Here is a 14,484-nt window from a genome sequence, read left to right on the forward strand (position 1 = left end):
CAACCATGCGAATATGCGAGTTCGGATGGAAAGACGAGCAGCAGCAAGCGCGGGTGCAAGTGGAAATGAAGGTGAACAAGGCGAAAGAAGCAGAGGTTCTTCCGAAAAGACGCGCAGCCGGTGGACCCCGGTCCGGCCAATTTTCCGATCAAAGCGAGCTATAGTCCTATTATGATTGGCTGCCGTTGGGGCCAGCGAACAATCGCGTGATCCACAGTGGAGATTTTCGGCCACGCAAAATTCCATTTCCGGCAAGTTCCCATTCAGGTAAGTTCAATGGACTGGATTGAGAAGGGGGGGAAATTGAGAGGAAAGAAACAAGAGAAGCGGCAAACCAAATAAAAAAAAAAAGGAGTCAAGCCAACAGAGCAGAAGCTAAAGAGAATGAGGACATGATTGTCATCGTTGAGAAAATTTTTCTGCGCAATTGCTCTTTCGCGCGCGATAGAATAGAATGAACCATCACCATCATGCAGTTGCGCTGACTCGTTTTCAACGTAAGGCTGTAAGATAATCAGAAACCAAAGTGACAGGTCCCAAGGCAACGCCAGTTTCACCATCCGAGCCAGGATCATCTTCCTCGTCTCGGGTGGTTAGTATCGTCGTCTCTGACTTGAGGAGCGAGCACTAAAGGGGGAATTGAAAGGGGGTCAGTGTCAAGCTCTTAGGGCCAATCACCACTCGTTTGCCAGGCAGCAATCAGCTCGGCCAAAACGGCGGACTGGCAGGCTCCCATCAGGCTGACTTCAAATGTTGAACCTGGGTTTTCCGGTGCGGTGTTCCTCTTCTTCTTCTTATATATTCATTTGTCCGACCCTCCTCTCGAGGCAAAGAATTTGAATGATATCTTGGCAATACGACAATTATGGAGCAATGGTCCAATCTCCAAGCGAAGGGGGTAAATAGTCTTCCAGGACTCATCCTCTCGCCTGAGGCACCACAACAGTGGTGGATGACGAACTAGTTGGTAACTGAGTCGCAACGTTCCCAGCGTTCGACTGGCTGGCTCCACACACGGGCGGATCACCCTTGGGCGTGGCGCTCCGTGGCCGTCCATGTCTCACGCATATTCGGACATTTGACACTTAGCACCGCCCATTCACAACCAGGTCTAAGATATGTAGGATTAGAGCACGAAAGATGTAAATCGTAGGCTCCAAAAACAAGAGAGAATTGAGTGTAAAATCTTGTACAGAATTCTGCTGCTATTTCTGGGGTGGATGTCTCAATTCATCCACTTAGTAGTGTGGCTGTTCCGCAGGGATGGCGGATATATATATTGCCTCCAGTGGGTGTTCACCACCATCATGAAGACGACTGACTCGACTCAATTCTTGATGGATGAATTGCCGACGAGAATGGAGAAATGCAAAGCCACAAGGGTAGAACTAGGGACTCAGGGCGATATTCTTGGTAGTAATCGGTATGGAGTGCTCGGTACTATTTTAGTCGATATCTATTTATACTATCGACCCTGTAAATAGTCCCTGAAGGAGGTAAATGAGACGAAGAAGAGAAAAGTGAATAACTAGCCGTGGTGCCTGACAAGCCACTGTTTTGTTGAACCGTACGGAATCATGCATGCAAAAGGTATGCAGGACATCCTATGAGAGACGAGTTAGCAGCAGTAGTATTGCTCATTGCCAGCTGTGAAGCCAAGCTTTGCACACAAGCAATCTCAGACGTGGCTTGGCCGAACCCAAATGTCAGACGTGCATTGCGTCTCAAGTGGTGGAATGTCGGCAGCTATTGACATTGGTGTTTGGCTGCCACCTTGCGGAAGCCCTTTTGTGTCGGAAATATTATTCGAAGACTCCTGGTGGCATTGGAAAAGCATACTGCTTCGTAGATAGTGACGGCCATAGCTGAAGTGCTGAAACGGATATGATGATTTGCATCCATCGGATAGTTTCTGCATGGAAGCTTGAGCGGGGGGAGGATTTACCGATTGGCGGTCTTGGCTTGCTGAATCAGCGGGATCTCGGTCCGAGTCCGGCCAGAGCCACTAGCTCCACCTCCACGTGATCTCAGTAATTGCTTTCTCTCTCGTCCAGGCAGCAACATTTTCTACAGCTGTAGCCTCAGGCGTCCACAACAGTCGGCATCCCGTTCGTTCCTTCCGCATCGGTCGCACCTGCCTTTTCTGGACTTGATCGTCTGTCTTGGATGCCAGTGTCAATACTATCATAGTGGCATCTCTCTCAACTACTAGTCCCCGGAATGCATGTTGAATTGTCTGCGATCAGCACATCTCTACATATATTTCACTTGCTAGAAGGAAGCTAGAAACGATATACGACAGGGCATTTGATAAGGTTTCAACACTGCACTAACAACTCGTGACCCAAACGAGAACCACCGCTAACTATACACAAGTCCAGGAGTTAGGATCGGTGTAGTTTCCCGGCCCCGTGTGAACGTTATGCTTCGGATACCGGCAGTGCTTGCGCATGTACTCAATCGATCCGTTCGCATCGAGCTTGTTGCCCGGCATATACTCTGGCGCCTTCCCGTTTTCCACCCAGTCCACCATCGTGCGCAGCAGGTTGACTTGGGGCGCCTTGGAGGTGTACGTGCCATATCCTTGGCCGATATACGATGCTCCCGTGCCATCGCCGCAGTGGCCCATGCCAGAGATCTGGAAGAACCGGTAGAACTCATCTAGCTCGGACGGCGCGGCATTCAGCGCATTCGCTACCCGCCGGTAGTAGAGTTTGCTGTCCGTGGAGCTGATGATGGGATCCTGCGTGCCATGGTAGGACAGCAGCTTGCCTCCCCGGTCCCGGAAGGCCGTGATGTTGGGATCAAACGCCTGGATATTGAACGGATTCTGCTCCAGGGCCAGCTTGGCACTCTCCAATGTCCATTGGCTGGAGTTCCAGTTGGTGTCGTTATAGACCACATATTTGTACCATTCCTCGGTCCGGCTGTACATCGACCCCGTGAAGTAAAGGTAAGCCGCGTCGGCCTCACCCCCATAGTTCAGGCGCGGGTAGTACACGGTCCCGTCGGGGCCATAGAAGTCACTCAAGGCCCGGTTGACCTTCGCTGCCTGCGCTCCCGTGATACAAGAGGTGCTGTTGGTAGTCCCGTCGCAAATCAACCGCTCGATGACCGGAGCGCAGAAGTCAGGGTCTTCGATGATCCCATCCAGAGCCCCATCGACCGGGTCGCACTGACGAACAATCTCCTGGTGGATTACGGACCACAGATCTGAAGGGATGAAGTCTGGATCATCGGCTAACCCCGTCGCCTTCCACAAGAAGGCGCCCCAGGAGATCAGGTTGATGAAGTTCATTGCCGCGGAGCCCGCGATCACTCCGTCATAGTCGTCGGGGAACCGTTGGACCTGTTGGTAACCTTGGCGGCCACCGGTGGAGCAACCCAGGTAGTAGGAGTAGTTGTACCCCTCATCATAAAACAATTGAGTCAGTTGCTTACCCACCACGGTACCTTCGTGCACTGAGCGATAGGCAAAGTCGGCCAAAACCTCCGAGTTGTTGAGAAAGTATTTGGCCGTATCCCCGTCATGTCCAGCGTTGGTGCCCACGGTGGCGAAACCGAAGTTGGCTGCAAAGTTGAGGTCCGTTTCTTGGACACCTAATATGGAAATCAGCACAGATTCCTTCGTAAGTGAACGATCTACGGGGAGACCACAGCCCAGAATTGGGTGCGACACTCACATCCGGCTAGACCTCCATTCCCCGTGCTCACGAAGCGACCGGTATAATTTCGTGGCAGCCAGGCTTCAGCCCAGAGATGGCTGCGATCCGACGTGGAGATGTTCATGGTCACCCGGCACAGGTCAACACTGGCTTGCACCGATGCTTTACACGTGGAGGCGACCTCCGCTTGGGAGATGTTCTGCCCCGCAGCAACATATGCGACCGATCTGACGGTGACATTGGCGATGTCGATCTTGTTCTGGAAATCATTGCAACGTGCCTGGAAGGAGTCGGTCGCAGAGAGGGCTGCTCCAGGCAATGCCAGGGATAGGAGACTGGCTACTTTCATTTTGCAAGCTCAGAGTGGAAGCGACACAATGAGAAGGGAAGATGGGACGCTCCTGTGCAGAACACGAAAAACGGCGTCACAGGAGGTTCCTCTTCTTATAGGTAGTGATCAACAGGGCGGTTCCATATTTTTGCTCCTTACAAGACACATTGCGGAATGTGATGGACTAGTGACCAGCCTCGACATCATCTTCGGAGAAATTGTGACCATCGTTTGCTTTCCCCGCGTTTTGAAACGGCCTGAACGTCGGTGATTCGACTACAACCCACAATCATCGACTCCACATAAATTGATCTGGGGAGTGAGTGATGCGGAACTGTATTGCAAGTGTCAGTGGCTACCCCGGAAAAGCCAGTGAGAGAAGCCAGGAGTCCCTGGGAAAGAAAGCTTCGATAGACCGGCAGAAGATCACGGCAGGTGAGACGCGGGCCGGGCCATGGAGCCTCGGTATCCTCCTAGCCCTGTATCATACCTGGTGCATACATCGGAGGATTGTATGGGCGACAGAGAGTTGTCGGTTCATACGGGGTGCCGTGTATAAGCTTTTCGTCGGGCAGCTGATCCCTTCTGCGGACCTGCGCTTTGTGGACGAACCTCCAGGCTACTGCTATCGGTGTATACCCTCGACTTCTCGTTCCAAGTCTTCCTTTTAGCTAGATATTTCCTGATATTCGCATACCCTTCTATTCCAGTAGATCTGTTCTCAGTAAATGCCCATTGTGGGATATGAAGAGGCCCCCGAACCCATGTTGAAGCAGAACAAGGGGGAGGGAAGACACCCCGGTCGGTACTTGTTACTCCGCACTGAACCCTTGCGTCTCCACTTCAATTAAGAACTGACCGGGGTTGGCACGCCGTGATTGGGATGCCAATGTTATGGAGGAAGGCAGAAATGAGGAGAGCAGGAAGCACAACCCGTGTTAATACCCCGCAGTGGGTCATAGATCATCAGCGATCGGCATGGGGGAGAAGACAATTAATTAATTCTGTGGGATGGAGGTCTGCAAGCATGGACGGAGTAGGAGAGGTAGACGATGGAAAGTGGAATCGATATTCTGTTGCCTGATGCTGGGAATGAGGGCTTTGCAATATCCCCTGAGAGCCTGGAGTGCAGGAACATAGCTGGCCTGTATGCCTGAGGGAATAACATGATCATGCCTCAGGCTACTATCATGTGACTCGTTCAAGACAAGACACAAAGGGAAGCAAGGGATACAACGTAATATTTTCATTCTAGAGATCTTTATATAACACTGTCTGCTTCAAGCCCCTCCCTTCTCAGTCACCCACGCAGGGACCTTGAAATCCGGAGGCAACTGATACTGCCCAAAGCAACTACCGGCGTTGCATCGGCCCAGATTGCACCGGCCATACAACCGACAATAGCATTCGTCCGCCCGCGGACATGCAATGCCATTCAGTCGCTCCAGGTCGATCGCCGCTGATCCACCATCGGCGTGAAGAGCACCGCGCCGAATGAACAAGATATGCCACACGTACGACAATATCCGACCGGCAATGCGATCGTCCCGTGGTGCTGCTCGGCGGGCCGACGGGGATCGTCGTTCCCCTCCTCCTGCTCCAGACTGGGCGTCGTCGCTGCCATCCAGCAGCCACTGCCGTAGCGCGATGTATTCGTCCCGCGTGTGCTGCCAGACGCTCTCGCGACTGACCACAAACTGCGCGCAACATTGAGCGCGCACCGCGTCGTTCCGACCAAGTTGCACCCGCGCGCTCTCCAGCTCCAGACTGATCTGGTCTTTGCCAAATAGATTGGCCAGTGCACCTGGCAGTGCCACGTCCGAGGCTGTCCGCGCGCTCCACGGCTCAAGCACCGACTGCATGGACAGCTCCAGGCTACCCTGCGCGGGTGTCTTGGGGGAACATGTGCTGACGCTCCAGTCGCAGCGGAGATTGTGGTAGCCCCAGGGGGCCAGGGCAGCCGAGATGTTCAACGCCGCTAACAGGGCCGCGTTGTCATAGTCTGGCGCATCGTTGTGCCAGGCCCAGCGGGACCCGTGCACGAATACCATCCCCGTGGCGGGTAGTTGGGCATAGTTGTCGATCAGGAAGGTCAGGTAGCCCATTGCTTCGTGGCCGCGGTTAGCGGGCACTTGCAAGTGCGTGCTACGGGGGTCTGGTGGTGCGTCTGCTGTGTAGACGCAGAGATGATATTGCTCTGCGAGCGGTGCGAGCCAGTCCGAGGCATCTGCTGAGACTCGCGACACGACCAGGACGGGCTTGTCTGTCTTGGCTAGACCGGGACATTGGCCCCGGGCTTCTGGAAGTTGCTTTGCGGTCGTCTCATAGGTGATGGTGGTCCAGGCGAAGGGCCGACCGGGAGGGGATGGCCGGTTAAGGAAGAGGATGAGGCCGAGGATTCCGGCGAAGATGGCCAGATGGAAGAGACTGCGACGGGTCCGGCGCCTCATGATGAGGTGCTGCTATAGGCGACAGGCAGCAGATCAGATGGAATCAAATTATCGCTAGTTATCTCCAATTCTCATGCGTTGGGATCGTGGCTGCACGTCCTGACTAAGCGGCAAAACGAACCACTCGGAATCTCGCGGATGATCGGCATTAGTATTGCTTGTCTGTACGAAGAATATGAGGATAAATTGTAACATAGAACATATCGACCATTTCATGTGTTGGTATCTGAGTAGCTGGGTGTGTGCCAAGATAACTCCATTCTTATTGGTTGAGGATAGATACAGTGTCTGACAAAATGCCTACCACTCCTTCGCTCGATGTACTGCTTTCAGCACCATCTAAATGTTCGCTCGGAAACATATAGACAGCCTTCTTTCGATCACATAGATGTTTCTCCTCTATAGATGGGGTTCTGTGGTCTATGCTTACGTGGTCAGACGATGCCCTTCACAATCAACAGACTTCTACATGGCTAAAGAGTTATGCAAGATTGGAGTATACGGCATCATTCACCTCGCGCCCAAAGAGAACTTACTGATTTAATCTGGGATACCACCGGCACAGCTCTACTGTACACAGCAGGAATAACGTGGAGTTATATGATGGAGTGCAGTGATTTGACTTTGTCAGTTATGGAGCTGTACCATTCCGAGGTCTTAAACAACAGCACTAATAGATTAGACCTGCATGGGAGTATCTTCCGAAAGGGTCGACGCCTGCATGTATTTGAGGTAACGTGCCCATCGAAAATAGTCTTACAAGTATGAGATGTTGAATGGAATGAACAGATATATTACTGTCATGTGGACATGCCGGCCCTATAGTACAGGTATGTCTTATACGCGAAATAATCCCTCCGCCTTACTACAAAATCTAAATTAGCAACCACTATGTTACAAATGTCAGTTCCACATTCAAACAGGCTACTCCAGCACATGCAACTAGTAAAGATCAAACATCCCTGCCGCGTGGCCACCTGCCAACGGCCCAAGATAAGCCCCTCTGAGGCATACGCGGCCCTGCAGGTGATGTGACCCGTCCATCAAATCTGGGTGCAGTAACCGCTGCGGGTCCCGTATCTTTCTTTCAGTTCTGACTGCAGCACAAGGTTAGAGTTCTTCGTGTGTGGCCTGCATTTCGGGGTGGCTTCGGCTCGGTCCTTTCTTGTGAAACCTTGATGGTAGCCACTCGGCGGGTTCCCGGATTGCGGACCGGACTGGGCGTGCTTGGCGATGGGCTTATAGGATGGTTGATTTTGGTTACGACTGGACGAGGTAGAGGTTTTAAGTGAGGGGATGGTGGGGAAAGTAGATAGGAATGGAATGGGGCTGAGCTGTATGGGGCCGTAGTTATATAAATATATGTATGTTGTGATGAACGGGTGGGGATGGACACTGAAGAACGAGGTACTAGGTACGTAGTAGGACAATGAATATACAAGATCACATTTGGATGATCTGGAGCTCATTAGAGACTTACAAAAGATAATGTTACTACAAAATGCTACAAATCTAGCAATGCTAAAGCTCATACCGGTGCTGACCGCATGCACCACATGTGGTACATCCACAACAAACAATCCTGAGACAAACAAAAATATACATCAAACCAGATTACGTAGATTATGTACGGAGCTCAATATATCCACACCAATAAACAAAAAACTAACCAAACCAAACCAGACTAAACAACCAAACCCACAATGCTCCATCTCATCCGTTCACATTACATCAACCCAACATCCCCTCCACCCTATCCCCCCTCAACGAATGCCACAAATCCTGACACGCATCCTGCAACGACTTCTCCGCCTCCCACCCCAACTCGCAAGCTGCCCTCTTCGGCACCGCCACGCACTCCTGCACATCCCCCGGCCTCCTATCGGCCAGCCGTTTCGGGATATCCTGATGACTGACGCCCTCCATAGCGGCGACCACCTCAGCAACAGAATGCCCTCGCCCCGTCCCTAGGTTAAACGTGCGAAAATTCGTCTTCACCTTTCCCGCCAGCGCGGCCGCCAGGGCTGCTGTATGTCCGCGCGCCACGTCCGACACGTGGATGAAGTCGCGGATAGCAGTGCCATCGGGAGTCGCCCAGTCTGTGCCGTAGACAGATAGAGCTGGCAGCTGGCCCGTCAGGACTTGCACGACTACGGGGACGAGATTTGAAGGTGTCCCGCGGGGATCTTCACCGAGGAGACCAGACGGGTCGCATCCAATAGGGTTGAAGTATCGGAGACCTATAATGGTCCAGGATGGATCAGAGGCAGCTATATCGGAGAGAATAGCTTCGCCCATCCATTTCGTGCGGCCGTAGGGGTTTGTGATTCCCGTGCAGCCTTGTTCGGATGTTATGGGTTCACTGGAGGAGGCGCAGTGGTAGGTTTCTGGTTGGTGCACGCAGTGCTCCTCACGCAAGGTGCCGTGGTTCTGGGCTAATGTACCGTAGACGTTGGCCGAGGAGGAGAAGATGAAGGTTTTGATGTCGTGGTCTGCGAGTAGGCTGACTAGGTCTACTAAGCCCGTGACGTTGTTGTGGTAGTACTTGAGGGGATTGCGTAAACTGTCGTTGACGTCCTTGAATGCGGCGAAGTGGATCACTCCGGTGATTCTCGATCGGGACGGAGTGCTGTTATTGTTGATGTCTGGTGATGGCTCCACTGTGTACGAGGCCAGTAGAGCGCGCATGGCGGGCATATCGCGAAAATCGATGCATCTCAGCTCGGCTCGCGGACAGTGGCCGCCTGTTCGATCGAAGTGTTGCTTGGCTGCTAGCAGGATCCGGTCGAAGACGTGGTCGAAGCTATTGCTCAGGTCATCCACGATGATCACGTTGTAGCCCGCCTTGAGCAGCTCCAGCGAGGTGTGGCTGCCGATGTACCCCAGTCCCCCGGTGACGAGTACATATGGGGCGTCATCTTCTAGGCGCAGTGAAGGTTCGTCAAAGTATTCGTCCCGCTCGGTTTCGGGTGTCGCAGGTGCGGAGAACAAGGGCGTGGGCACCGGCGAGCTTCCTTCAGAGGTACAAATAACAGACATGGCGCAGCTAATGGAGAAATTACAAAGGAATGGATAACAATGATAGCAATAGCAGCAGCAGCCGTGACGAACGGGATCAGACCACGATGATGACGAGGCCAATATAATCCACGAACTCTCTTCGCGAGTTTTGACAAGTCTAGATTCTCACCAGGCCAGTATAATTCGCGAACTTAAGCACTACAGAAAAGCTACTCTGGCTGGGCGAAACCCGGACTGGAAGTACTTGAGATCGTGGGACTTGCCCTCCACTTGCTTTCTCCTCCCTCCCCCCCTTTCCCGGGTTCAGGGCTCATCGCTCCAGCTACGCTATGCCCGCATCGGTTGACAGGAGGCCGATGATTTCATCATCGCCATTGAGTCAGTGTCCTTGGCCCGGTCTGCCTACCACATAAGACCGGCGCCTGCCGCCCTAGTGAGGGACGAACGCAGCGTGGTTCAGGTTCGTCCGACGACCAGGCGGCGACAAGCGACAAAAGTGTGTCTAGGGCATGACGCGCCGGGATCTGCCTTGTGTTTTTATTTTGGGAGATAATTGGCGATCGTAATTGACATCGAATCAATTAGGCCACGCGAGCCAGCCAGGCTAACAAGGCATTGGCGGTTGAAGGTTCGACCGCGGGCTTGCTAGTTCTACATTTACTGGTGGGAAAGGAAGAGACTAAGGGCAAAAAGGGAGGCATTGGGGCAGAAAAGAAGAATGAAGAGATGACGGCAGTTCTGGGTCTGCAGTAGCTTATCTAGTGGTGCTTTAGTATGCATTAGACCCATGTTGGCCATCTCTGACTCTGCCGGATCGGCTCCGTGGCATGACGGCGGCAATTCTGACAATTAATGTATTTTCTGAGCTAGTTGGAAGCCTGGCCAGGTCTGTTTGTCTGTCTGACAGGTTGGACCGACTTGCTTGCCTTGATGTCAAGGAGACTTGTCTGCCATGAGGTCTGGCGTGATTTTAAGGGATGTAAATGTGATTCATGGCAGAAATTGGTGCTGCGAGGAGAGAGACACTGAAGCATGCAGGTCTCGGTCGGAATAAGCCCTAGTTTCAACCGTGCAGGGCCAGCGCATCTGCTATTCTCCTATCTTCCTGTCTTCCTGCCTTTCTTGCCTCTTCGTATCGACGGCCGGTGAGGTGTCCTCCGTACCTGAAGCTGCATCTCCGGGCGTCAGGCAATGGGAACCTGCAGATACGAAGGCAAAAAGAAACGGTGAGATTGTGATTTGTAAGAAATGACATTTTCGTGTCTTCTTTTTTTTCTTTTATTTGCCTCTCAGCCACTGCAGGCTACCTGTCTAGCTAAGCAACAACGTATTGTACTCGCAGAAAGTGGCTTTCCAAAAATGTCCGACTTCCCGAACATCCCGATCAGCGCCAAGAAGGGGGCGAGGAAAAGAAAGGGAAAGAAATCCGCCATGACTATCCGGAGTACTGCATCTCCGTGAAAACTGATGAGACACAGAGAAGTACAAGAAAAAAAGAAAAAAGAAGAGAGGGGCTCCCTTGCGTGCGACCCATCGAAATTGACACGTTCGACCAGTCAGAGAACAGGGAACAGAGAGGGACAGTAAAAGTTGATGGGGGTTTCCGGACTCCACCGGTTCATGGTTCCCCTTGTTTTAAGATGATGGAGACATACACAAGAAAGGAAGGGATTGGGATCCAGTTTTTTGCTAAGCGGATACTCTCGTTACTGTAGTTAACTAGTTAACTATCCAACTAACTATCTATCTACGGTGCCTGTTCCGACAGAGACTCCATCAACATGCCCCAGCTGGAGGGACCAAAGCGCTCGTAGAAATCGCCTACGATTTCCGTGACAAACATGTAGGCGGCACGACGACGCAGATCACGCACCAGAGCAGGCAAATGATGGTTCGGGACTTCCGTGACCATGTAACCGCAGCGATCGCGAGGATAGGGAAGCTCGCCTAGACGATGTTGCACCTCATTGGTTTGCCAGCGTGCAAATGGCTCCTCACAGACCAGCAGGAGATCTGAGCCTGCATCGGCCATCTCGGGATCTGGGGGGGTACCTGGGTTGTGAACCACCTGCAGACATCGTCATGGTTATTATCATTATTAAAATAGACTGAATTGAACCACGTTGTTCCATGTTTTCTCATTTGTCGGGTTTCAAATGAGAACAGCAGAGCAGCTGTCAGATTTTTCTTTTGTTTTTCATTCCTCCCTCCACCAAGGTAGAGAAAGAGGAGAAAGAGAGAGGGGTAGTGGCTGAACCAAGGAAAACTCATAATAATAATAATAATAATAATAATAATAACGCTCATAATAAAAAAAAAGAACAACATAATGCTTACCAATCGATCGCGGAGAAGCCCCGAGCAATTCTTGATGTGACGATGAAGCGCGCGCAAATACTCGGCCTGAGCGGCATTGAAGTGGTTGGGAGTCTCATCGACCATGATGCCACCCACGCCTAAACCCGTCGTGGCATACTCGGCGGCCCAGCTGGCATAGCGATCGATCTCCTCACAGGCAGCGGCCAATGGCTTTCGGCAATAGTCGATGCGGATATAGCCGACCGGATAGACATTAGGGCAGGCATTCAGGCGGGCCACTTCGCGCGCATAGTTGGCATCGGGGCACGGCAAGGCACCCGGTCCACTGTTGGGGTTGACGATCACCAGGAACTCGAGCTCGGGATAGGCAGCAATTCTACACAGTACACACCTCTCTCCATCAGTCACTCTGCGAGGGGAAGAAGAAAATAAAATGTAGGCGATACACCAGAGAGATAGAGAATAGAAAAAGAAAGCAAGCAAGCAAACAAGAACGAAGGTAGGTAGGTAAACTTTACGCGTCATAAAGTGGATCCCAGGTGGTCGGCGTTAAGGGATAGATATACAAGGGCACGAGCACGCCTGATTTGGGAAGCGTCGTGGTGGCCATCGGATCAAGGCTGGATAGGGAATAGAGGTGGACGGAGGTGGGAAGTTGACACTGGAAGAGGAGAATTGGGGGGCAGACAAAACTGGGAAGACAATAACAAGAACAAGAGAGAATGGGGACTAGCGGTGGCCAGGTTTTGTCTTCAGCAATCAACTAACTACCAGTCTTATACGAGATACCAGGGCATAAATTCATTTACATGAAGTCGCTAGCCAAGAGAACGACGTGGACACCGCAGCCCAAGGCAGACACTGTGAATGGGGAGAATTACTGTACACAATAGCATTCGGGTGATATAGTCGAGATAGCCTCTTAGCTCTTGTCCTGTCTGTGCCTGCCCTGAAAGCCGAAAAAACCAAGGAATAAGCAAAGAAGAAAAAGTACCACAACGCCACTCCCGCGCTAAACCATGGACCAAGGCCTGGCCGGCGTCTCCAAGCTTTTCCCTTACAAACCTTCCCCTGCCGGCTGCAGTTGGTGTATCTCACACCAATCACATCCTCCGATCGGAGAACCTGACCTGGCCAACTCACAACGTATCTTGGTCCAAGTGGACCGTCCACTTTTAGCGCCAGATACTAGTCGAAGGAAAAAAAAACCTAGAGTTGTTCGAACTTCGAACTTCCATCGAAAGCGACCGTCCCAGGGTTATCGAATTTTGGTGCGGCGGGAGCCACAGGCGGGATCAACCCACCACTCATTGTTCAGGTCGGCATCACGTCGCAGATGGTCTCACCCTCCGGATCGAAACTCTCGTAGTAGTCTTCCGTCAATGTGGTCAGGAACAGGTACCCGGCCTTTCGGCTCATCTGGTTGACAAAACTGCGCAACGTGCCGTTGCTGAGATTGTCAGGGACCGAGTGCAGCATATACGCATATGCCGTGCGATTCGACGCCATGGCATTCAGACTATGCTTTTCTGTGTGAAAATCCTGATAGGAACTCTCAAACACCACTGTGACGTCCGTCGCGTTGTTCTCGTAGCGACTATCCGGAATGGTACCGGGATTGTGGATCACCTAAAGGGCAGATCCGCCAGGAAAAAGTTAGCCTCTCGGATCGTCATAGCCAGAGAATTTTCTTCTCTCTTGCTGCACCCGAACCGCGGTCTCGCTTACCATGCGATCTCGGCGCAATCCCGACGAACTCTTGACGGCCTCGCTGATCGTCTGCATGTACTCAGCCTTTGCTGCCGAGTAGTCATAGGGCGCTTCGTCAAAGAAAATCCCGTCCATCGCTAGTGTCAGCGACTGATTCGCCCACCCGGCATAAGTGGCGACATCATCCAGCACAGCGGTGATGTTGCGCGTGGCATAAGCTGTGCGCACATATCCAACCTTGCGTACATTGGAATATGTGCTAAGCCGTTCCACCGAGGAGGTATAGTCCTCCGAGGGATACGCACTGGAGCCGGGCCCGCTCGAGGGGTTGATGATGACCGTGAAGTTCAGGTCCGGGTGCGTCGTGACCCTGGGACTGTCAGTCACCGTGCGCAATGCAATCGGGGGTATGTGTGTTTCAGGTTCAACATACGATTCATATAAAGGGTCCCATGTACTGTCATTGGTGGGGTAGATGTATAGTGGGAATAGAACATTCGTCTTCTCACCACCATGCTTGCGAGTTAATAGGACTGCGCAGGGAACAACAATGACAATAATGATCACCACGGCAATGGCGATGGAGATAGCGATGCACCAAGGCCGCCGGGGGCGCGTGAGATTAGGGCGAGGCATCCATGCGGCAGCCAGTCCGAGCTGGCGAGGGTTAGTTGAGAAGATGGAGTATAGTCTAGCTAAAGACGCAAGTTGAGTTCCGGCCTCTGCCCGGCCTAGATAGACGGCGCGCAGGAAATGATATAAACCAGAGGTGGAATCCGGCCAAGAGCAAAGTCCCGGACTCGCCGGACTCAAACGAAGGAACTAGATCGCTGTGATTCGCTCGCCATGTGGCGCGATAACAACCAAGGATGGAGTGCTATTGGGATCTAATGGCAATCGAGGCTGTTGACAAGACCGTGCTTTTGAGGTGCATAGAGCGTGCCGAGGACAGCAGAGGCAGCCAGAGCCCCGTATTCGAGTCAGACAT

The 14,484-nt window shown here is 52.3% G+C and overlaps 7 protein-coding genes across 7 annotated transcripts; 1 reads left to right on the plus strand and 6 right to left on the minus strand.

Moving 5' to 3' along the window:
- Window positions 1–263: 263 nt before the first annotated feature.
- Window positions 264–575, minus strand: AKAW2_61348A (uncharacterized protein; the record flags this gene model as incomplete). Its single annotated transcript, XM_041680930.1, has 1 exon — window positions 264–575. One exon carries the CDS (start codon window positions 573–575, stop codon window positions 264–266), a length of 312 nt encoding a protein of 103 aa, XP_041546846.1.
- Window positions 576–2,365: 1,790 nt separating this feature from the next.
- Window positions 2,366–4,014, minus strand: AKAW2_61349A (tannase/feruloyl esterase family alpha/beta hydrolase; the record flags this gene model as incomplete). Its single annotated transcript, XM_041680931.1, has 2 exons — window positions 2,366–3,600; window positions 3,684–4,014. 2 exons carry the CDS (start codon window positions 4,012–4,014, stop codon window positions 2,366–2,368), a joined length of 1,566 nt encoding a protein of 521 aa, XP_041546847.1.
- Window positions 4,015–4,322: 308 nt separating this feature from the next.
- On the plus strand, window positions 4,323–4,667 carry AKAW2_61350S (uncharacterized protein; the record flags this gene model as incomplete). The annotated part of the gene is made up of 1 exon (XM_041680932.1): window positions 4,323–4,667. The coding sequence occupies one exon, from the start codon at window positions 4,323–4,325 to the stop codon at window positions 4,665–4,667; it is 345 nt and encodes a 114-aa protein (XP_041546848.1).
- Window positions 4,668–5,276: 609 nt separating this feature from the next.
- AKAW2_61351A (DUF3431 domain-containing protein) lies at window positions 5,277–6,446 on the minus strand (the record flags this gene model as incomplete). The annotated part of the gene is made up of 1 exon (XM_041680933.1): window positions 5,277–6,446. One exon carries the CDS (start codon window positions 6,444–6,446, stop codon window positions 5,277–5,279), a length of 1,170 nt encoding a protein of 389 aa, XP_041546849.1.
- A 1,731-nt stretch (window positions 6,447–8,177) lies between these two features.
- On the minus strand, window positions 8,178–9,485 carry AKAW2_61352A (uncharacterized protein; the record flags this gene model as incomplete). Its single annotated transcript, XM_041680935.1, has 1 exon — window positions 8,178–9,485. One exon carries the CDS (start codon window positions 9,483–9,485, stop codon window positions 8,178–8,180), a length of 1,308 nt encoding a protein of 435 aa, XP_041546850.1.
- A 1,729-nt stretch (window positions 9,486–11,214) lies between these two features.
- On the minus strand, window positions 11,215–12,396 carry AKAW2_61353A (spherulation-specific family 4 protein; the record flags this gene model as incomplete). The annotated part of the gene is made up of 3 exons (XM_041680936.1): window positions 11,215–11,535; window positions 11,805–12,162; window positions 12,305–12,396. The coding sequence occupies 3 exons, from the start codon at window positions 12,394–12,396 to the stop codon at window positions 11,215–11,217; spliced, it is 771 nt and encodes a 256-aa protein (XP_041546851.1).
- A 704-nt stretch (window positions 12,397–13,100) lies between these two features.
- On the minus strand, window positions 13,101–14,132 carry AKAW2_61354A (spherulation-specific family 4 protein; the record flags this gene model as incomplete). The annotated part of the gene is made up of 3 exons (XM_041680937.1): window positions 13,101–13,415; window positions 13,515–13,866; window positions 13,930–14,132. 3 exons carry the CDS (start codon window positions 14,130–14,132, stop codon window positions 13,101–13,103), a joined length of 870 nt encoding a protein of 289 aa, XP_041546852.1.
- Window positions 14,133–14,484: the final 352 nt, after the last annotated feature.

The sequence above is a fragment of the Aspergillus luchuensis genome, chromosome 6 (assembly GCF_016861625.1).
Source record: "Aspergillus luchuensis IFO 4308 DNA, chromosome 6, nearly complete sequence".
Taxonomy (NCBI): domain Eukaryota; kingdom Fungi; phylum Ascomycota; class Eurotiomycetes; order Eurotiales; family Aspergillaceae; genus Aspergillus; species Aspergillus luchuensis.